Consider the following 22,852-nt stretch of genomic DNA (forward strand, 5'->3'; position numbering starts at 1 on the left):
AAATCCCTTATGATTTGTCTTCCAGTGACTCCTTTTATGAACCTTTTCCTTTTTTCTTGTCATCTTCTTTGCTTTTACTTAACAAATCCCAAAACTTCTCCTACAATCCCCATCATCTTGCTTGTGTTCCGGTGTGGGTGAATATTTTCTGAGCACAGATAGTGTGCCACACCTGTTGTTTAACTGATCCTCCGCTGATTTTTTCACTGACATATTTTAATGTATCTATCAGCAATGCAGCAGTGAGGTTGGATAACCGACATTCAAGAAGAGATAAGAAATTTTTATTATCTCCCTATTAAGGACTGAACTCTACAAATCCAGGATGGGTCAATTTTCTACATCCCACATTTTTTTCCCTACAATAGCAAACAGGAACAACCCTAATCTCACAGCATTTGTCCCCAGAAAGTGTCAGTTAATCTTATTCAGAGTTTCATTTTGGTATGACCTATAATGTACACTGTATATTTTATAATATGTTGGGTGTCTGGAGATAAGGGTGGAAGAAGAAAATCATAAACTCTTCTATAAATTAAGTCAACTGGCCTCTGTGGTGGAATTATAGGACATTTAGGCCTTCATTGTGTCAGAGAGGGTTTGGTGCTGGTAAGTTTTCCCAGGTGCTATGATAAAGGCAGAGACTGGATGAAGAGGTCAAAAGACGTAGAGATCTCCTTTTTTTGATACAGTTTCTATTATTTTTAATATCTTTTGATATGCATGTGTTTTATCTTTACTTTCTCATTTATAATGTCAAAACCATGTGGGCTCATCTGAATTCAGTTGTCTGTTATGGAAGTTAGAAAGCTAAACCTTTGTTGTAACAGTTTCCTCTGAGATTAAACCTCCCACCTTGGAGGGAAGCTTCTTATGATGTCAGATGTTAAAATGGAAGCAGGTGAAACAAGATGGGTTTTAATGGGAAAGAAAACATCTCCCCATTCTGCAGGAGAACTCGTTATGTTCAGGAAATAAATATTCAAGGGCTTCCAAACTTGAACCTGGCCAAATTAATTAGGAACCTCTTTCCAAACGTGCATACACTGTGAGAAATGCTGAGGAATACTCTCTGACACAATGAACTTCCTAAATGGCTGTCAGAACCCCTGCAATGCCTGGAAGAAACAATGTTGTTTGGTAGTAAGAGGCTCACATGAGCTGAATTGCTTGGGAAAGAATAACAGAAGTTAGTTGAGGTCCCTGGAAGAATTGGAGGCCAAAGAGGCTGCCTAGAAAGGTGACTCTCCAACCAGTTCATACCCTGCAAACTGCAAAGTGTGCTCCAGCAGATTGCCAGGTTTCTTGAACTGTGAGCGATGGATGGATGGGGTTTGAATGATGTGTGGATATTTCCGAGTTTGTGTTCTAGATTTAAACTGGAGTATATCACAAACTAATCTAGATAAATTGTTAGATATGTTGTTTTCCAAGTTTGTCTATTGGCTTTCTGTCCAGCCCCTAGAACTCTACCTAAAGAGAGTCAGATTCTTACACCTCTATTAGCATTTATAGGCATGTCACAACACTGCTTAATTTTTATAAAAAAGCAAAAGAAATTTTGACAAATTGTCAGTTTGAATTTGACATTTATAAAGGGTCATTTTTATAAGAAGACAGACATTATAGCCACGCATGTACACGAAAGGTAAACATTAGAAGTCTTGAAATCTGTTTGATCCAGGATCATCTCAGTGGCAAATGCAATGGATATGAAATTACCTGTTGCTGTCATGGACAGTTTGGCACTTTAGTACAAAAAGACAGGTAGAAACCTTCTGTGTACACCTGAGCAGACACTGGAGGAGGTTATAAAGAGATATAGGGTGAATGTCTTCCTTGGGTGATTTCAAATTGGCCTGTCCCAACCAAGCAGAACAATAATCTTCTTCAGTTTCATGTTGAACATAAACATCAAAAATACAGTTATTATTTATATTATTAATCCCTATTAGTTATTATTTTCTTGTGTGTTTCTGTGTGTGTCTTGGTATACATTTGTCTATACATGAATGAATGTGACTTGCAAGGGTTAGCCTGTCCGAGCATTTAGGGATCAAAGGTCAAGCTTATGAAAGTTCTTCTAGTGACTACTTTCTATTTTTTAAAAAATATTTATTTATTTATTTATTATGTATACAATATTTTGTCCTTGTGTATGCCTGAAGGCTAGAAAAGGGCACCAGACCTCATTACAGATGGTTGTGAGCCACCATGTGGTTGCTGGGAATTGAACTCAGAACCTTTGGAAGAGCAGAAAATGCTCTTAATCACTGAGTCATCTCTCCAGTATTAAAAAATTTACATATAAAATGTTTTAATTATTTGCTATGTTTGAGATTATGTTATAATTATTTCATTTTACCTCTTCTTTTTTTCTTTTTTTGGATTTTTCGAGACAGGGTATCTCCGTAGCTTTTGGTTCCTGTCCTGGAATTAGCTCTTGTAGACCAGGCTGGCCTCGAACTCACAGAGATTGGCCTGTCTCTGCCTCCCAAGTGCTGGGATTAAAGGTGTGCGCCACCACCGCCCGGTTCACCTTTTCTTTTCTTTCCTCAAAACCTTACTATAAACTTCTCCTTGATCTCTTTCAAATACATTCACTTTTTTCATCAATTGTTGTTATATGCATAGTTGTGACATACTGTATATTTTATATGATTATATTCTTTCCTCCTTCTAACTTCACCTAGATCCTTCCACATTCTTGTTCATCCAATTGAATGTTAATGCTCTTTCTCTAAAAACCATCAGTAAATGAAACTAAACCTTTCCAATGTGGAAACAAAGACAAATTTGATGAGACAAACAATGCAAAACAACATAAACACAATATACACACATACACAAATATACATACAGAGTCTGTTTTGTATTGGTTTACCACTCCAGGGCAGGAGTCCTGGAGTGTGGTTGACACATCTTTTCTTATAAAAAAAAAAACGAAAAACAAAACCTCACCACATCTGCTTATGTCTACCTCACTAGTCCTGGAATTGAAATTAGAAGCAACTGTATCTTTTTTTTTATATGGATTTTGGGGTAATTCAGGTCCTCACATTTAGAAGCAAGGCACTTACAGACTGAACCTTCTCCCCGGAATCAGTGAGGATTTCTTTCTAGATTTCAAATGAAGTTTGGATTGGATAGACAATGGGTCAGTGGTTAAGAGCATTGATTGTTCTTCCAAAGAACCAGAGTTCAAATCCCAACACCAACACAGTGTCTCATAATTGTAACTTAAATCCCAAGGCCATCTGCTGGCCTCTACTGGTCTCTACCAGCACTGCATACACATGGTGCACAGACATATGCGAGCCAACCACCCATACACATAAAATGAAATGAAGTTTGGAAGAAATTGAGAAGTAGAAATCAAGGAGTTTTACATATTAAACCCAACATATTATAAATACAATAGCAAGTAAAACAGGAAGAGATGTCTATCTATTTTCTTATCTGCAATTTATCCCAGATGAGGTATAGCTATGCACAAACAGACATATGGATAATATGAAAATTGTTATTTGATTGTAGATATAGATTTAATCAAAGGACAATGTAGGGTCCAGTCTTATGTCTTTCAACTCAGAGAATTTTAGTTTCCCTGAGGTGTCCTCTATACTTTTGAGGTTCTAGTACAGTTCCTAATCCTTTTCCATCTTTCAAGTAAATCTGTTTTCCATATTAAATATATTTTACAAATCAGTGTACATGAGAAATGTTTCATTTAATGTGTTAAGATGCATAGTATTCAAGCATGACTGTCATAAAGAAGGCCCACTCCACCCAGAAAACTATTATCTAAATTACAATAAGGTAAAGTTGCTTCCTATTTTGATCACTGGTATTAGGTTTCTTACTGAGAAACCTGTGAGGACTTTAGATTTGCAAGCAGACCCTTAATAATACCACTATCAACAAATTGGTTGCCTAAATTTCATTCTTTCAAATGGAATATTGTAAAATTATTTTCTCATTATAAAAATCACCTCTTTCAGGCTAGCGATAAGCAAAGAACTGTGAAGAACCAGCTTATCTTGCTAAGTAAGGCCTTAGTTCCTTCTAGCATTTCTTGATTTTTATCCTGCACATCTTTGGCTTTTGACAGCATATTATCGGAGTCTCCTGAAAAAGCAATCACTGCAGATACCAGGGCCTTCCGCAGGCTTCCTAGGCATGTAAAATATTGATAACTACTCTCAAAGGTCTTTTGCTTAAGCAATCATGATAGAAGATTGCTTTAAATAAGTAACTTACAGCATGGTAAGTACATGTGGTGTTTGCACCAAATGGCATCCTACAATATCAATTTGTTATTTATAAATGTACAGAGGAACTTTTCCATATAAAATGTGTATTTTAGAAATGCAAAATTTACGCCATAGAAGGATAGCTTGCTAAACTAAAAGTAATGAGTCTTAACTCCTTATTCTAATATGAAGCCGAACTGATTTTATATTTTTCCATCTGTGTTCTACCATATTCCATCCAGTTATCTGTTGCTTGATTGTAAAATTTGATGGGACTCAGCAGATGTCCACAGAAGCTGACACAGATGAACGGGATACTAATACTGTCATTGTCATTGTTGAGTGCTGCAAGTGATCTTCACACTGATGAATCAAATTGAACCTTTATATATTTACTTGTGATTCATACAGTGTTACAGAATATTAAATCTAAATAAAACACTAAAAAACATTGCTTTTCAAATTGTATGTTTCCAGGTCTGGATAACTTCCTTTGCTTCAAGTAGAGTAGTCCCTTTGGGCATGTACAGGTAAAAAACAAAGACATAGTGTTGTTTATTATCAACATATGTAGCAATAACAATAGACTATAAATACTCATAGTATGCACTCACTGCCAGACAAATACACGCAAACCATCTCCGAAACGAAAGGAGAAAAATACCATGGGAATGTGAGGGAAATGTATAATACTTATGAAGGAAAGGAGGAGACAAATGGGGGTGTCAAAATTGGTTGTGGTATCCTTGTGACATAATGATTAAAAGTGTGGGCTTGCAGTGAGTGAATCGTGGATTCACACTCTTATTTGACATATACGAAACACAACTTCAGTTTACCTCTTGAAGCCTTGGTTTACTGTAAGCCTAACAGTACTTTGAGTTAGAGAATTTTTTGATGGTTAAATGCATGGGTGTCAGTGGAATGCTTTTTGGGGATTTTAGAAATCATATATGAACAAATGTTCTTCTCTTCTTTTTCTGTTTTTATAATCATGTTTTATTAATGTGGGGAGTTTTGCACGCATTACTGGTGCAATCCAGAGAGAATAAACTATCTGCATGATATGGAGACACTTAGGAATTTTAGTGTAACAAATTCTAGCTGTCATAAGAACTCACAGAGTAGAGACCCTAATACCTGCACTTTATAGTTGCCAAGATATGTAGACCTCATCATAACGTGGACGATTCGGGATCTCCGATTTGTGTGGCTTTCATTTGAGATATAGGACACAGCCGTCAAGTCAGGACTACACAAACAATGAAGAAACGAAAGGATCAAAAGAAATGACACTTTGGGTGGTTAAATTGTATGTCGCCAGAAGGGGAGGCTTTGTATTCCACCATCAACACTACTGTCTGCATTTCTCCCACACGTGTGGAAATGTATGTGCAAGTCGTGCTGTCTAATTCACATCAAATATTCTAAAGCGGTACCCAGGCTAGCTGTGATGTGTGAAAATGATGAAGGAAACGTCTGGAGGACAAGCTCACAGATTTCTGCAGGAGGGATAGATACAGTGTGACAGATGCTGAACGTCAGGTTCTGTGACAATACTATTTGGCAAAATTTAAATTCTGGAAGAAATTAAATAATTAAAATTTAAAGTTTCTGAAGTGAATAAACACATCTATGACCAGAACATTGAAGCATTTGATAGATAATCAAATTATATTTTATTTGTATCTAAATTAAAATTGATTATATCAACTCACCAATAACTCTTTATTTCCTTCCATGTCTACCATACCTACTCCCTCTCAAATTTGTGGCATTCTTTTCTTTGACTATTACAGTTACACACACACATACACACACACACACACACACACACACACACACATGTCATGGATTCTGTTTACTATTGATTGCATTTGATAGAAGTTCAGTTTTTAGAAATAAGAACTACATTAAAATTGAAGCACAGAAGTAAAACAAATAAAAAAAAATTTTATCTACTTTATCTTCCCATTAGACATGCACTCTAATTTTCTAGCCTGTAAACATGTTTCTTCAAGATTATTTTCTTGCTTTTTTATATTTCTTAAAGTTATTGTTTGGAGAGAAGACGCTAAAATACATGAAACTACACAATACTAATGGACTGAAATATCACCTTTCTCCAGGATTAGAGCTGAATGGCACAGAAGGTTGCGTATAGAATCATATTGTGACTTTCTTGTTTTTCCTTGGTTCAAACAGGTGTGGTTCCTATAAAAAGAATTTATCAAATAAAATCTTTTTCCTAAAGCACCAAGGAGTACATATATTTGTACCACACCAAATTCAAGATAAATCTGAGTGAAATAATGGTGATGTCAAAAAATTTAATCAGAAATATCTGAGCTTTAAAAAATTATTTCATGCACATGTGAGTTTGTCTATAGATGTATCTATGAACCACTTGCATGAAATAGAGGTCATATATTGTGTTCATCATCTATAATCATATTTTCGGACAGTTTTGAGCAACTGTGTGAGTGCTGGAAATGGAATCTGGATCCTACATAAAAGGAACCAGGTCTCTTAACTACTGAGCTATCTCTCTGGTCCCCCATCTGGACATATTCTTGAGGAAGTACATGTCAATGAGAAAAAATAATATGCAAAAATTTTAATGCTTGTATAAACCAGTAGGGTTTTTATTCCTTAAAGTATTTATTATCCAATACTAGTATTTTTTTAATTTCAACAATCAGTAAATTTGTAATGGTTCAATGAATTTCTAGGAATACTGAGGAGCTGAAAGATTGTGACTGGAGAATAGGAAATGAAAGAAACCTTAGTAAGTGAGAAGCATATTTGGAATACATATTCATTGAAACTCTAGAGATATACTCTTTATATACCAAGCTTTATACTGAAGTCTACTTTATTTTCTCTTTACTTTAAATGTCTCCTGTATATCCATTGGAAAAGAAGTTATTTCCCTTCAAAATATCCACCCTTCTTTTGCAGCTAGGCACTCATCATTGGGAATTCTAAACAGTGATTCTTAGCATTTTATAATATCTAAGCAGCTGTTTTTGTTTTGTATTTTTTCCTCTTTATATGGTTTCAGATAGCTTTAGCTATATATTATCTATACAGTTTAAATCAATGAAGTTTCCCTGAATGGGCTATATATAGATATTTTGATTTTGGGGGAATGTATATTTATTTTCTCTAATGTTCAATAAATTTTATGTTTGTACCTTATTATGTTTACTTTTTCTTTGAAAAATCACCTATTACTTAAGGTGATTTAGAATAATAATTATGCTTTTCATTTCACCATTTCTTTAGGCATGCAACAAGATGGCAAACTCATAAACTTATTATTATCATTTATATTAGACCTTGAAATGGAATATATTTACTAGGATGATGCAAGTGAGCAGACACACACCTAATCCATGGTGATACAGTACTGATAGTTTCTTCCTTATGGAGTGGGGATGATCAAATTGGATCATTTACTCTCCTGTTCTCAATAAGTCCTACTTCTCCATTTCAACAGCTCATCATTTTGAGTTGGTATATTTATTTTCTGGAAAGTATTCTGTGAACTGGAAGATGTTTTGGATCCAATGCCCATAGGATCTGTAGCACTGTTCCTATTTACACTCATGTCAATGAGGACAAAAAAAAAATGGCTGTAGGCATTACCATGAGTCTTCAAAGAAGAAAAGTTCCCCTATAAAATCACAGATCTTCAATAAGTAATCATATTCCAAAACTTCTTCTCGGCTCTTCCCTTCATTCTAGGCGAGGCATGTTCAGACATCAGTTCTGTGTAGAGTCAGCATCAGTGACACCAAAGAAGCTATTATGTCCAGACTGAGGACTTAATACTTTACATGTAGTGCTTCTGTAGAAGAGCATTGATGAAGATCAACTTCAGGAGCATGACTGAACCAAAAACAGCTACATCTCTCAGAAGGTCCACCATAGTGTGTGCTCAAATTCAAGAACAATTCTACTCCAGTACTGTCTTCGGTCATGTTTTCATCTCAGATATAATATGCGTTTGTAATATGTCATATATATTGTAAAGACATACATACTTGTGTGCACACATACACATATATATGAAAAACTGTACTCAGTGCCAAGAAGAACTGGAGGCGACTGAAGTAGTCTTTTGTCCTGTTAAGTGTTATGTTTCTAATACTTAAAGGAGAATTAACATCCTCTTGACTTTTACCATACTCCCACCTCTGTACGTGTTAGTCTGCATTTTGCAATAGTATACCTTAGGTTGAAGCTTCTTTGCAAATCCCCAGTGTCATCTCCATTCCCTGATGAGTTGCAGTCATGCGCCAGAAAGAAAACAATGACAATTTCCAAACACCTTGTCTCTAGTTCATGGTGTTATATGCTTTCTGTCACGTCTTCTACAATGTTCCTGAATGTTTTAGGTGGCAATACATGCACTCAATTCTCATTTGACTTTTGGACCATTGTATCAGAGGAATAGTCATTTATTCTCTGACGTTTAACCAAACATATTTTTTTGTCAGTAATGTCAAACAACTCATCACAAAGTAGGTGAAAGTTCCATTAATCAGAAAGCTTAAACAAAATGTTTATAAGGCAGTTTTTCACAACAGCAATCTGAACATAGACTCCTTAATGAAGCCTATGACCATCTCAGGCATTGATTTTGCCCTGTATTACAATATCAGAAATGGAGATTCCCCCCCCCCCTTTTATTTTATTTTTATTTATTTTTTATTTTATTTTATTTTATTTATTTATTTTTTGAGGTAGTGTTTCTCTGTGTAACTGACTGTCCTGGAACTTGCTTCGGCCTAGAACTCACAGCGATCCACCTACCTCTGACTCCCATGTGTTGGGATTAAAGCCGTGGGCCACCATCACCTGACTCACATGTGAATCTGTTCTTCCATTTTTCACTGGCCATGTCAGAGGAACAGCAGCTGGTAATCAACTTCAGGAGATCCTTCTACCATAATTAAAGGCACTGATGGGTGAATCTTGGCTTCGGCTCCAGAAGGGCTCTTGCTATTGCTGTCATTTGTTGGGACCATTTCGAGTCCTGGTCTCCAGCTGCTCTTCCCTGTCTTTGAGCTTTCCTTTCCTTCTGATTTGAGTTACAGAAAGCTGTGTTAAAGTTGTTTACCAGCTCTGCTTCACAAACACGTGTTGCCTTGGCCTTGAGGATCAGAGGATAAGGTTTTCACCTGTTGACCCACTTGACTATTTGGTATATAAGCCTCCATGGTGCTATTGAATAAAGGGCTTCTTACCAGTGACTAGAGGTCAATGTCTCTGTCTCTCTGTCTGTGTGTCTTTGTGTGTTTCAACCTCCAGCCCCTTGCCTGAGGCTCGCGAACTGTATGGTAACACATAGAGCGCAGACAGGCCTTGTGTGCTGCAGCCATTGCATGTCTGCCAATGCCATTTTTCACTGGTATCAGGCATGGTGTGAATGGGTGTGGGGGCATTCCTGCTGTCTTTGATGTAGTGTTATTATCTCGTGGAAATATCTCATTCTACTGAGCATTTTTACCTATACATTATTATAAAGATGATTTTCTCTTAAGCTGTACTGTTTAACTGAAGCAATGATTTTATACAATAATAGTGGTAGCTGAAATAGAATTGTGATGATTGAGGGTTTTTAATAAATATGATAAGGGGTTTGATAGAGGTTAGTTTAGTGGGATAATTAATATAGATAAATGCAGGCTATGGTGTTGTACTCACCGTGATATAGCAGGAGGATAGAAAATAAGAACAAAGAGTCACACAGCTAGGAATTATGAATTTCTCTGGAGAAGCCATATAGACTGTGGCTTAGGTTAATGATTAAGAAAAATAACTGAGTCCCAGAAGCTAAGATAGCTCAAGTTCTTTTCATCTTAATGTTAGGAGATGAGTTCTTGTGTGCATGGGTTTCGGTGTGCGTCATAACTAAAAAATAAATAAATAAAAAATGACTGATGGTTAGGATACAATGTTTTTCTTAATGATTTTGAGGTAGAAAATTTGGGGAAACAATTTAAAGTTTGTAAACTTTTAATAGTTGAACAAGGGACTCATTGAGGTCAGGGAATAAGAACAGTGGCAACCTGGCTCTTGCTCGCTGGCAGTATATCTTTTTGGCTAGGATGTTGGTGATCAAGGGTGGTGATTAATTCTTTAAACATATTTCTGCCCTTAGATTCCCTATTAAAAATAAAAGCTGTTGCCGGGCTGTGGTGGCGCGTGCCTTTAATCCCAGCACTCTGGAGGCAGAGGCAGGCAGATCTCTGGGAGTTCAGGGCCAGCCTAGTCTACAAGAGCTAGTTCTGGGACAGGTCCCAAAGCTACAGTGAAACCTTGTCTCAAAAAAATTAAATAAAATAAATCAAAAATAAAATCTGTTCATGAGTGGGTAGGCACTCTGAGGATTTAAAACAGAACTGTTTTTCATATTTAAAAGCTTAGATTTGTCATTATTTAAGATTTCCTATAAGATTACCTTCTGAGATAAATAATAAATTAATTGATCCTTTCTTTGTAACCACAAAATGCAACCTTCCAGCAAAAGAACTGACTGAGAAAAATATCTTACGTGCTTACACTCTGTTAATCTATAGCATGTTGCTTGGACATGAACATATATGAGTTCTTGGGACAACTTGTTTTTTACCTGTAATGTATAAACTATTTAATCATATATGAGGTATGGAAAACATGCTTGTTTTACTTGTATTTATTGTAATAATTTAACTAAAAATAGATTGTAAACACTTTATACTTTTTATACTTCTTGAGATATTTTGCTATGTTATATAAGATGTAAGGAAAAAAATTAAGAAATGACAGAAGGGAAACATCAGAGTAGAAGAACAGAAAAGGAATAGAGTAGAACTAGCAACAGAGAAAATAATAAAATAAAATACCAAGCTTTGGGCCTCAGAATATTTTTCATGTGTCTGTCTGTCTGTCTGTCTGTCTGTCTGTCTGTCCAGTAGCTTGCTTGCTGTGCTGCTCCTCTTCAGTTTCTCTCAACTGGCAAAAGCTTGCTAGTTGTCAGACACTAGATGAGATCCTGACAGGTAGGAGATTTGGAAGTCTGTGTGTGTGTGTGTGTGTGTGTGTGTGTGTGTGTGTGTTTGTGCGTGTGTGTGTGTATTTCTATATGTTATCTCTTTTGTTACCCCCGGAGAATTAAGCTTTACTCTATTAGATAGAAAAGTCAAGTTGAGTGATTAGTTCGCCTACTCCATGGTTCCTCCTCAATCCCCAAGTAGCTGAATGCTGGACCTTACAGCAGTAATATACAAAGTTGACTGTAAATATAAATCAGGACATTGCTATCACCATAACTATTTGTTCAAATTTTACTATTGAACACATTGTCTGAATTGTTGATTGTTTTACCATCTAGCTGTGTACTAACAACCATAGGTATTTCCCCTGAAACCACCTGCCATTTTTTCTCAGCATAAAAGCTTTTCCATATGAGGGAGCTTCAAGATCACAACACAGTCAGGATTGTTTTAATGCTGTTGAACCGAAGTATAAAGTTTCTTCAGTCATACTTAGTCATTTCGTTCTGGTATGAATCTAATCGTGTGTACAGATTACAAATGCCGTATGCTTCAATTTTCTAACACTCATAGGACAAACTGACCATAGACATAGGGATTTTACTGAAGAAACCTATAAATTCTGCACTTGGATATTTGCATGGATGTTGCACACTTTTGTACAAATTTTTCAACTACTTCATTCTTAATAAAAATTATCTCATTATTCAAGATCATTTATTAAAACAATATACCTTGTAAAATGGTATATCATGGAAAGCTTATAGATACTGGCCATATTCCTTACAGAAAAAAATTATCATAAGCATCATTGAGATTGAGCAATTGTGAGAGCACAAAGAAAATGTAAACAAAGTCTAATGCAGAAAAAAAAAGTTCCAAGACTTAGCAAAGATTCAGGCAACTTTATTATCTCAACATGGATGATAGACCTTATTCCATTTTGTCATAAGTTATACACCATCACACTGCCAAAATCTCAGTTTCCTTATCTTTGCATCTTGCATGGTGCTAGCATTCTGAGTAAACCAAATCAGTTGAGATTGTGCACAGACCATTAAGGAGCCAGGTTGAGCCAGAGCTTATTCTGTCCTTCTGTGCTGACTGCCTCCCCATGCTCCTTATGTGTTCTGATATGCGCTACATGAGTCTAGTGACTACAGGTTGCTTATAGACCCAAACTATTTTCTCAGAGAGCCCGTGTAGGAGTCAACCACTTACCCTATCATACTCCCATTTCCCAAAAATAGCACAAGATTGCCTTACATTCGACTACAAACAAATCTCCCAAAATATGGTTTGAACAATTTCTATATAGCTTGTTCACCTTCTGTAAACTTATTTCAAGGGAAAAATTACAAACTATACTCTGATGGAGGAATAATTCTCCATTATTAGGAACTGCTTGATTTCAAAACTAATATTGTACTTTTTGCCTTCTAATAGCCTCTTTCAATCATTCAATCCTGTCCCCTTTACAGACCATCTTGAGTGATTTAACCCTCATATCAGCAAAAGCCTCGCCTACTGTAACCACAACCTGTTGTTGAGTTTTAGTGAGGGAAGTATATCATGAACACAGACAATGTACTTCACCCTGTAGCTATCAGACCTGTCATCTTTTTATTTATCAAGTTGTCATCTTTTTCTAATAAATTTTATCGTGGTCATGAAGCATTGGGCAAACCTCTAAAAGAGATAAGATGCTTCCATTTTCTATGTATCAAATGAAAGAACTCTTCAAATCCAGGATATGTGAGTTTCTTATATCATACAAAGTATTTCCATAATAGAGAACAGAGACAGCTTTAAGTCTATATTCCCAAAGACTGGGAAAAGGACTGATTAATCTGACTCATTGTCAGACTTAGACATGGTCTAGACTGTGTCCTATAGATTTTTCTGGATTACAAGGAGAATATTATACTTTTCTTTCTTCTCTAGTTTAGTCAAAAGGTAAAGAAACAAGCCCAGTTCTTTTCATCAACACTTTTATTCAATGTACATAAAACAGAGAAATTCATATTATGGACTTATGGCTCCACCTGTGAATAGTTTTTGACATAATCAACAACCAAGAAAACTCATAACCAAATTTTTCTTTGTTTGGAAAACAGGGGATTCCTAGCTGCTGGTATGCTTTCCCCGGTGTTGTATTGAAAAGATGGCTACCACGTCTACACAAGTGGATATTAGATAAATAAGTAAAAACAAGAGGGGATCCTTTGGTTTTGATAGGGTCTAACATATTTCTATTTCTCTTTTCTCTCCCCCTCTCCTGTGTGTGTGTGGGGGGCGGGGTTATGGGTATGTATGCAGAATTTTTTTTTATTCAAAAATTATTTTTATTTTGAAAATGTATTGGTAAATACATAAAGACATCACAGTAGTACAATATCTAAATGGGAAACAGATTTATTTTACTCTGAGTGAATCATTTCGAATGAAGAAGTATGACGGATGTTTATTGGTCAGATGATATGAAATGTCTAGGAAGAGAGAAAAAACTTACTGTTCTTTTCAAACATATAACATAAATTGGTGTTATTAACTCCCAACTTGCTTGTTATCCATTTTTATGATGTAATGTGCTGGCTTTGTGGGAGCCTAGCCAGTTTGGATGTTCACCTTCCTAGAAATGGATGGAGAGGGGAGGACCTAGGACTTACCACAGGGCAGGGAACCCTGACTGCTCTTTGGACTGGAGAGGGATGGGGAGAGGAGTAGGGGAGGGGAAGAAGGGTGGGAGGAGGGGGAGAAGGGTGGGAGGAGGGGGAGGGAAATGGGAGGCTGGGAGGAGGTGGAAACTTGTTTTTTGTTTATGTTTTTTTTCTCCTTTTCTCAATAAAAAAATGGAAAAAAATTTATGCAGAATTATAGAAGCCAGAAATTAACTTGGGTATCATTCTAGGAATGTTCTTGACCTTATTTGAAAAAGACTATCTTCTTAACTTGAATCTTTCAATTAGGCTAAATCTGTTGGCCACTGATCCAGGGATCTTGCAAAGCATGTCTCCTTTGTGAGGTGTCCAATGCACGTCACATGCTAGACATCTTTACTTCAGTTTTGGGTACCAAACTCAGGAAAATATCTTATTTACCATATATAGACTGTGTTGCTCTTATTTGTGAAAAAAAAACTGATTTTTTAATTTCATGATTTGGAAATATCTGATTAAACTCTCTATGTGTTGACCTTAGTTTGTATTAGTCTCTTTACAGCAATTTCAGAAGTATAAATATGGAACCAGAAAATATTATATTGAATGAAATAATCCAGTTTCAGACAGGTTAATTCCCCATGTTCTCTCTCATTTGCATATTCTAATTCCAAATCTTCAGATAAAGGTATATGTCTCAATCTTCTTCTTCAAAAAAACCACTATTTTCTAGCATGGGTTCATTACAGAAAGGCACACCTAAGCAAATGTCGAAATCAAATGGCCCTGGGGTGCCTAGTTTCAAATAGCACATCTACAACACAATTCCTCTAACCGAGGCTCAGCAGAGGGATATATAGGAATGGAAGAGTCACAGGACCATAAAATCTGCTAGGATTTGAAGTCTTCTACTACTCCACTTCTATTACTACACTTCTACTACTACACTTCTACTACTTACACTCCTGAATTCTCAACATCATGGCTGCTTAGACAAGACCGGAGCAATCCCAGCAATATTTTGCATCCCAATGTAGATGGGGGAAATCTCATGGAGTTCACTTCTACATGAAGAACTACAAACAATTAACAAGTAGGGACAGAAAGAGAACTTGTTTTACCCAAAAATGAACCCACTGATTGTTTTTCCAATACCAAGTTGTCACCCCTAAAAACATATATATTCAGGAAAGACTGAATAAACTCAGCAGGTTGTATTTGTATGTTGATTCATGTGCAAAAGCAATAACAGATAGTAATAGGAAGTCCCGAATTTGACAGAGAAATGGAATATCTAACATGGGAGGGATATTAAAGAGGGGAAAGAGAAATTATATAATTATACTTTAACTATAAAAAATTAAAAATAAATTCAAGTAAGATGATCTGGAAAATGGAAATAGAATGTGCAATATTTGTAGTAATACTGAGGTTCATGCAGTGTGGTGATAGATTACAACAGTTGAATACATTAGTGTGTCCCATACATATTGTGTCAATTAATACTACCCTTTGAAGAAAACATTTTTTTTGACTTACCTGAGGCCTTTAAAAACATTATCTACTACAAGTAGTACTACTACTATTTATACTTTCCCCAAAGGTCCTGAATCCAATTACAGTGCACACTATCTTTAAACTGGCCTTTGTTTATAAACTTCCAAATGATACAGTAATGACTTCTATATGGTTAACTGATTTAGAGATTCATCTGGAAGAACTGTAAAGAAAATAAGAATTGGCAACAAAAACAAAACAAAACAAAACATCTCAGCATCAGTGGATATCACAAATAAGGGGAAGAAGTATTAGAGGGCCAGAGCAGCAGGATGCTTCCTGTGAGGTCACATCTTTTAGACATCATAAGGAAGCTGTTCCCACAGAATGTCAACAATAAGGATATTTAAATGAGACCTGTGAAATGACGCTAGCTGACATTTTTTTTAAAAGGCATTCAAATCCTTTTTTTAAAAATATTTATTTATTTATTATGTATACAATATTCTGTCTGTATGCCTGAAGGCCAGATGAGGGCGCCAGACGTCTCTTTATAGATGGTTGTGAGCCACCATGTGGTTGCTGGGAATTGAACTCAGGACCTTTGGAAGAGCAGGCAGTGCTCTTAACCACTGAGCCATCTCTCCAGCCGACATTTTAACATGGATGGAGGAAACATCACAAGGCCCCACTCCTAGATGAAGAGTTTCAGGCAATCAATAACTGCTGAGAGGAGCAGATTAAGTCTCCATGAACGAGCATCCTAACATGCTTTTGGGAAGTTTGAAGCATTAGGATATCTAGGGATAGTGCAAAACTACAGCATTTACACATCTGTCCTTGGATCATGAAACTTTTCCCATACATAGTGATATGATTGTTCAAAACATATCTGTATGTTTCCACATTAATTCTTGTAATTAATAGTGATATCATATTTTATTTAGAAAAATAATTGCTAATCATTACTCACTGTAATTTTTCAGTCATCTTGTTTTCTTTCTAAAGTCTGATCCTTTGTGAAAATTGCAAAGAAACATTGCAAAGCTATGCTTCTATTTTATATTATGTGGGCACAAGACATTGGTAAATGTTCTCTTCCAAACTGGCATTTCTAATGAATCATATTTTAATTATAAAAGTAAATCTATTAGATTAAAAGTTTCAAAGCACTGAAGGTCTGATTTATTCAGCAGCAAATGTCATAGATCTATACTTAACACTTATAATTTTTGATGACTCGGCACCTCAGGGACTTGAGATAACGATCAACCTTTTTTGTATCCTGGCGGAGGCAGTAGAAGAGTTTATAAAATGCCAAAAGATGAGTGTCTTCATTGGAAGACCTTAGTTGTTTTAGTTCTGGCCAGTTAGTATAGGCATTTTCTTCAAATCCAGGCTGAATCTAAATATAAAAGGACAGGTATTATGTACTTTGTTGATTTGGTTAGTACTTATTCCTTTCATTCGTGTGTGTGTGTGTGTGTGTGTGTGTGTGTGTGTGTGTGTATGTGTGTAAATGGACATTCATATATGTGAATTTGCATTTATGGCTATACATTAACATAGAAACCAAAAGTCGTCCTTTGAAATCAAAACATAACATGTTAAGATGCAAGTATGAAATGTATCTAGATTTCTCCAGGAAAAATCTTCAAATATGGTCTTCCATAGCACCATTTTAGAACGATTACATATACATTGTAGCCTGGAGAAAATCCGACATCACTTCATCCCATAATAAAGCTATTCAAAACCTTAGGATGAATTCAACTATTCCTTGGATGGATTCTACTATTGATTGTTCTTGCTATTCTGTTTCTTTTGAGGAGAATTTACTTTATTTTTTATCTAGAACACACCGGGGATTTGCTTGCCTCTGCCTCCCGGTGCTCGGGTTGCACAGAAAATCCACACATCATCATTCATTTATAAGGATTTGGGAATCAAAACCAGGACTTCGTATTTGCAAACCAGACATTCAAATGTATGACCAATCTCCATAGTCCTGATTGACATTACTTCTAAATTTTCAACGTTTTGCAAGAAAAGGTGAGAGTAGAAAATCAGTCAAAATTGTGTACTGTCAGGTTTCTAAGCCAAGGTGTCAATGAAGGTATTAATTAGCACATAAAACTAGAAGTGAAATAAGTGTTCAGCATTTTGGGTGTCCCACTGATCCTAAATGGGAAATATGTATGCAAGACTATACAAATGGAGAACCAGCAAATTGGTATGTGACTGTAGCTATGGATTTAACCAAAGGACTTTGAAGTGAATGGGGCCAGTTCTTTCACTTTGGAGATTTTTACCGCCCTCAGTAATTTCCTAGTCTGTCCTCCATACCTTAATGGGTTCTGGGAAAATGTCCCTATCACTTTTAACTTTCAACTAAATCTACTTTCCATATTATATATTTTTCCTAAACCTCAGCCACGACGAACACTTCTTTTAATGAGTGAAGTTGCAGAGACAAAAGCATGACTGTCTTAAGGTCTTCTGAGTTAGGTAGGTGTGCCCATCCTCTCCAGGAAACCTTCTGCTCAAATAACTGTGCAGAACAGCTATTTTCTACTGAGGTCACTTATGTGCTGCATTCTCAGTAAAGAACTTTTTGGGGAGTTGGTTTTATATGTGATTCCTTATTAGAATGGTTGTGAACATATTGGATAGTCTTGAAAATGAAGTTTTTAAAAATTAATTTCTTTTTCACACATGACATGATCAGAGAAATGTGAAGGGATGGCTCACCCTGCTGAGTAAAATTTTTGCTCCCTCCAGAACTTCTTGATTTCCAAAGTTAACCTCTACAGCTCTTGCCAGCATGCCATCATAGGACCCTAAGTGGGTCAACGTTGCAGGTGTTAGCAGTTTCAGTGGATACTTCCAGGCACTTGAAACATTGATGATCACTTTCAGAACGTCTTCGGTCTAAGCAAGCAGATTTTACATTTCATTGAATAAACAAAACTGCATGGTAGACACATTGTGTGTTCATGCAAAATCAAAAATTGCAATACTAAGTTTTAAGTTTTATTAGAATATGATGCACATTATATAAATGTGAAGTTTAAGCCATTGAAAGATAGTTTGCTAACATAAAACTAACTAGGTCTTAATAGTTTTCTAAGGACAAGTTAATTAATAATAATTAGTTTGATTGTCTACATGCCATGTGACTTATGGTGAGTTTTTTTCTATTTAATTGCATTTCTCATCTATGATAATGAAAGATTTGCTGGATCTCCAGTATCACCAGGATCTGATTGAAACCACAGCAATGCCAGCACTGAAATTTGAAGGTCAACCAAACTGTCTTCACATTCGTGAATCAATTTGCTCATATAAATGCTCAATGCTTATTTCTGGATTATTATAAATTATTTACAAATAAATATAGCGAAGAAAACATGCCGTTAAGATAGTAATTTTCTGAGTAAACCCTACTCCATACCTCTGGCACAGCAACATGCTTGTCATTATGTCCAGCAAATATATATATATATATATATATATATATATATATATATATATGACTCAGCACTTCTTTTAATACCAACATCAGTGGGTATCACAATGAAATATGACATGCCCAGTTTATGATCATTGCCAGAATCTTGTTTGACAGCCATATCTGATTTCAACTTCATGATACTATGCTTCTAGTCAGTCTCTTGCAATGAAAAGAAGAGTAATGGAAAGCAATGCATATGGGAAAGGAAATATGTAAAGGATATTAAGAAATGGAGCAGGCCAAATGGTGAAAATTAGTTGATGGGAGGATAGTGGCAAGATGATAACTGCTGAGGAATTGGGGTGGATGATGCCCAGCTTCACATTCTTGCTCGACATGCAAAAGGTCCAAGCTGTTTGAAAACTTTCTGAGCCTCAGTTTATTATTTTTCTAATAGTATCTCAAGTTACAGAGATTTGTGTGTCTAATACATGTATAACTACCAACCTACTGCTTTTTGAAGTGTCTGTGAAAGTAGCTCTCTGTCAAAATTCTCTCTTCTCCAACTCTTTCTTTAATTTCCGTTATTACAGTCACACTTTAAAGGAGAATAGTTTCACGTAGGAGATTGGTGCTAGTGATAAAATCATATAGAACACATATATATGTGCAAAGTATACATATAATAAGTTTAGTTTAAATGACAAAAATAATTATGAATGGTAGCCGGAGGAAGAGATAAAACAATCAGATATTAGAGCTACTGAGGAATGTAAACTCCAGCAAAATATAGGTTATCATGAGATTCGTTACAGAGTATGCAGAGAACCCACTTGTTCAGCTGATTTTCAATTAAGATATAGGAGAAGGTAGATCACTAATTTTGTATTGCATAAATAATGAGACAGACAAAAGACCAAGAGAGTTTCAAACCTCAAAAATAAACTGCACATTGGTGATTTAAGTAGCCTGCTGACAGTGGAAGAGCCTTTAGGATTATATCATAAACACTACTGTATTTGATTTCTTCCACATAGGTATGGATGTGTACTTAACCATTAATATCCAATTCAGATCAAAATGTTTAATCCCTCTAGCGAGGTGTTGGCAAAATTATCTTCTACATGGGCAACTTAGGTGTCAGGTATAATGTAAGATGGCATCTGACTTAAAGTGTGTAAGTTACCTACTGTGTGGTGTTATGCTTTTCTGACTGTTTCTCTTTCATCATTCTATTGGATCTGTGAGCATTGTAACTACACTAGCCCCAGTAATTACATACAGCACAGATAGCTAGAGCATTGCCAACGTTTCTTTGGTAAATACCATGGAGAAAAACTTACTTTTTTTGAAGTAGGGATGGAAGTGATGTGGCAGGTGTTGTTTCTACCGTCTCTAAACAATCTTCCCTTGGCTAACTTCTTATCCTGGAGGGAATGAAATGAGTCAAGTCTTTGTAATTTCAGAATAATAAACACATCCATGACAAGGTTATTAATGTATTTGATAAGTATTCAAATGTATCACATAGGGTCTGCATAAAATTGAAAGAGAGGATAGAAGCAAATACTGCATATCTACCTTTTCTTCCCATGAGATACATAGTCGTATGTTCTGGCCTCACAAACTCTTCTCTCCCTCTCACTCTTCTCTTACTGTTTGCCATTCCTAAAATCATTCTTTTGAAAGAAACTAATAAATGCTCTAGTCCAAAAGCTTTTAGTGTTTTAAATATCAGAATTCTGGGATTTGAGTTGTGTGTCATCCAATAGTGTTTCTATTAATATTTATGAATAATTTGTTTCCTATTGATTCAAAGATGATGTGCTACTGCCAATAGATAACTGAAAATTTCTACTGTTTTCTCAAGTAAAATGGAGGTAGAGTTGAACCGTACCAACTTCATGGCAGATTTGTAATTCAGTTGTGTTAATGGCATCAAATTTCAACGTAAAAATCTGGATATCTTTGAAGAAGCAATCAGCAATGAATGAGGATAGAATTCAGCATTTAATGTGATTATATTAATCAACTGAAGTTTATGTTTACTTGGGGTGCTTATTAATTTAAATATATATCAATAATAATAATCAGCAAATTTATAAAAGTGTAATGGATTTCTAGCAACACTGCACTTAAAATTTGTGAGTGAAGAAGGGATGAAAGAAACACTAATGAGTGAAAAGGACAATGGGAAGTTATATTCACAACTCCACAGACATAGGTTTCATGTCCCTAATTTTGCTCTGTCTTTTTTGTTTTCACTGTAGTGACCCACCAAACAGACAAAAAAATGTATCACCAACATGAAGGAGGAAAAAAAACACTCCCTTCTACACCGATATTCTGATTGTAATTAGTTACTCACAACTAGAAATATTAAACAATGTTTCTTGGCATTTGCAAGTTTCTGAACTGCTACTTTTGTTGCTGTTGTTTTCCACTTTGCATAGTTACAGATTAGTTTAGTTTTATTTTTTCCCAATGATTCACTGCAGGGTAGTGCTCCTATATTGGATATCTCAAGAGCACTTGCAAAAAATAAAATGCCCACAGAACCATTCTTCAAACACGACCAGGAAATCACAAATCACAGTTCTTTCCTGGCAAATTTTTCTGGACTTAATGTTCAAAGAAGAAGTTTAAATAGTTATTTTTAAGGTTTATTAGAGGAAAAATTGAAAAAATAATCATTGCTTTCTTTACAAATCTTTGCAATTTCATGAAACTTCCTATATTTCCTCATCGACACTTTCATAATTGGATGTTCCTATTACATATAAAACGTATTGGCTGAAATTAGATTTGTGATGCTATATGGTTAAAAGAGTAGCATTTTCTCACATATACTTTAGGAAAGAATTCTGAAATAAGTGAGATACTTACTAATATTTTATGCATTTCTCGAGAAACAATACGGGTGCTATGTGAAATCGAAAGCAATTTGTAATACAACTCTTCATTGGTCATCTGGTCATCGCTTGTGGAGGTCACGTGTTCCCAAAGGAGTAGGCTTGACACCAGCAGCAACAGGCCCATCCCTGCTATACAGAGAAATGATTCTGAGATGATGTTCTCAAATAAGGTTCCAAGAGCTATACTCTATGGTAAGCACTATCTGTTCTCAGAGCCCTGTGCCAAATCAGTACTGTATAATGAGTTGTGGGTATTCTCCTTACTCTGTGGATATAGGGAGGAGACACATTTTTACAGTTCACACCTTGAGAAATAGGTGATCCTTCAGCGTTGACTGCTCCAGAGGAGCTTTCAAAACTTGGACACATTTGAACAGAGACGAATCCAAAGCTAGAATCCTTAAATCATCACTATACATATATTTTGATGTCCTGAGAATATAAGTTCATTTTCTATTTAATAAATTTTAAGTTTATAGTTAATTAATTTTTCTTTTAAATATCACCCAAGAGTTAAAATGATTGGTATGAACATGTTCTTTTCTTTCTTATGCTGTTTTATTTGGTATACACCAAAATAGTAGAGAATCAAACTGGCCATTACTATATATATTATCCTTTGGAACTAAATATTTATTAAGTTTGAATTAAGTGATCAGGCACAGGTCAAAACCTTGACAAGCCAAATAATTATAGATTTCTCAGGTAGATCTCTGTGAGTTTCAGGCCAGCCTGCTGTACACTGTACGGAGTGATTTCCAAGTTCCAGGAGAGGCTCCAAAGCTACACAGAGAAATGATGCTTCGAAAAATCAAAAAAGAAAAAAAATCTCATTTCCTTTGCCTTGAATGTAAGTGAGACATGAACACATATCAGTTCTCTGCAGACTGCAGCAATGCTAGAAGAAAAGAAAAGATAATATACAACCCAATCTGTACCAAGTAACGCACTGCCTGCTAAAGCTTACTTAGAGGACCATAGATGAATGTCACTTACAGGAGCATGGATGAGTCAATGCCAACTGCAT

General features: G+C 35.7%; 1 protein-coding gene across 1 annotated transcript; it reads right to left on the reverse strand.

Moving 5' to 3' along the window:
• Positions 1-16,672: 16,672 nt before the first annotated feature.
• LOC121433969 (prolactin-3C1-like) lies at positions 16,673-22,852 on the reverse strand. The gene is made up of 5 exons (XM_041632648.1): positions 22,822-22,852; positions 21,797-21,951; positions 20,254-20,337; positions 18,208-18,387; positions 16,673-16,861 (listed from the first exon to the last, which is right to left on the reverse strand). Exons 1-5 carry the CDS (start codon positions 22,850-22,852, stop codon positions 16,673-16,675), a joined length of 639 nt encoding a protein of 212 aa, XP_041488582.1.

Source organism: Microtus oregoni, unplaced genomic scaffold, assembly GCF_018167655.1.
Source record: "Microtus oregoni isolate MIOR12 unplaced genomic scaffold, Mior012 000042F_ref0000377, whole genome shotgun sequence".
In the NCBI taxonomy this organism is placed as follows: Eukaryota; Metazoa; Chordata; class Mammalia; order Rodentia; family Cricetidae; genus Microtus; species Microtus oregoni.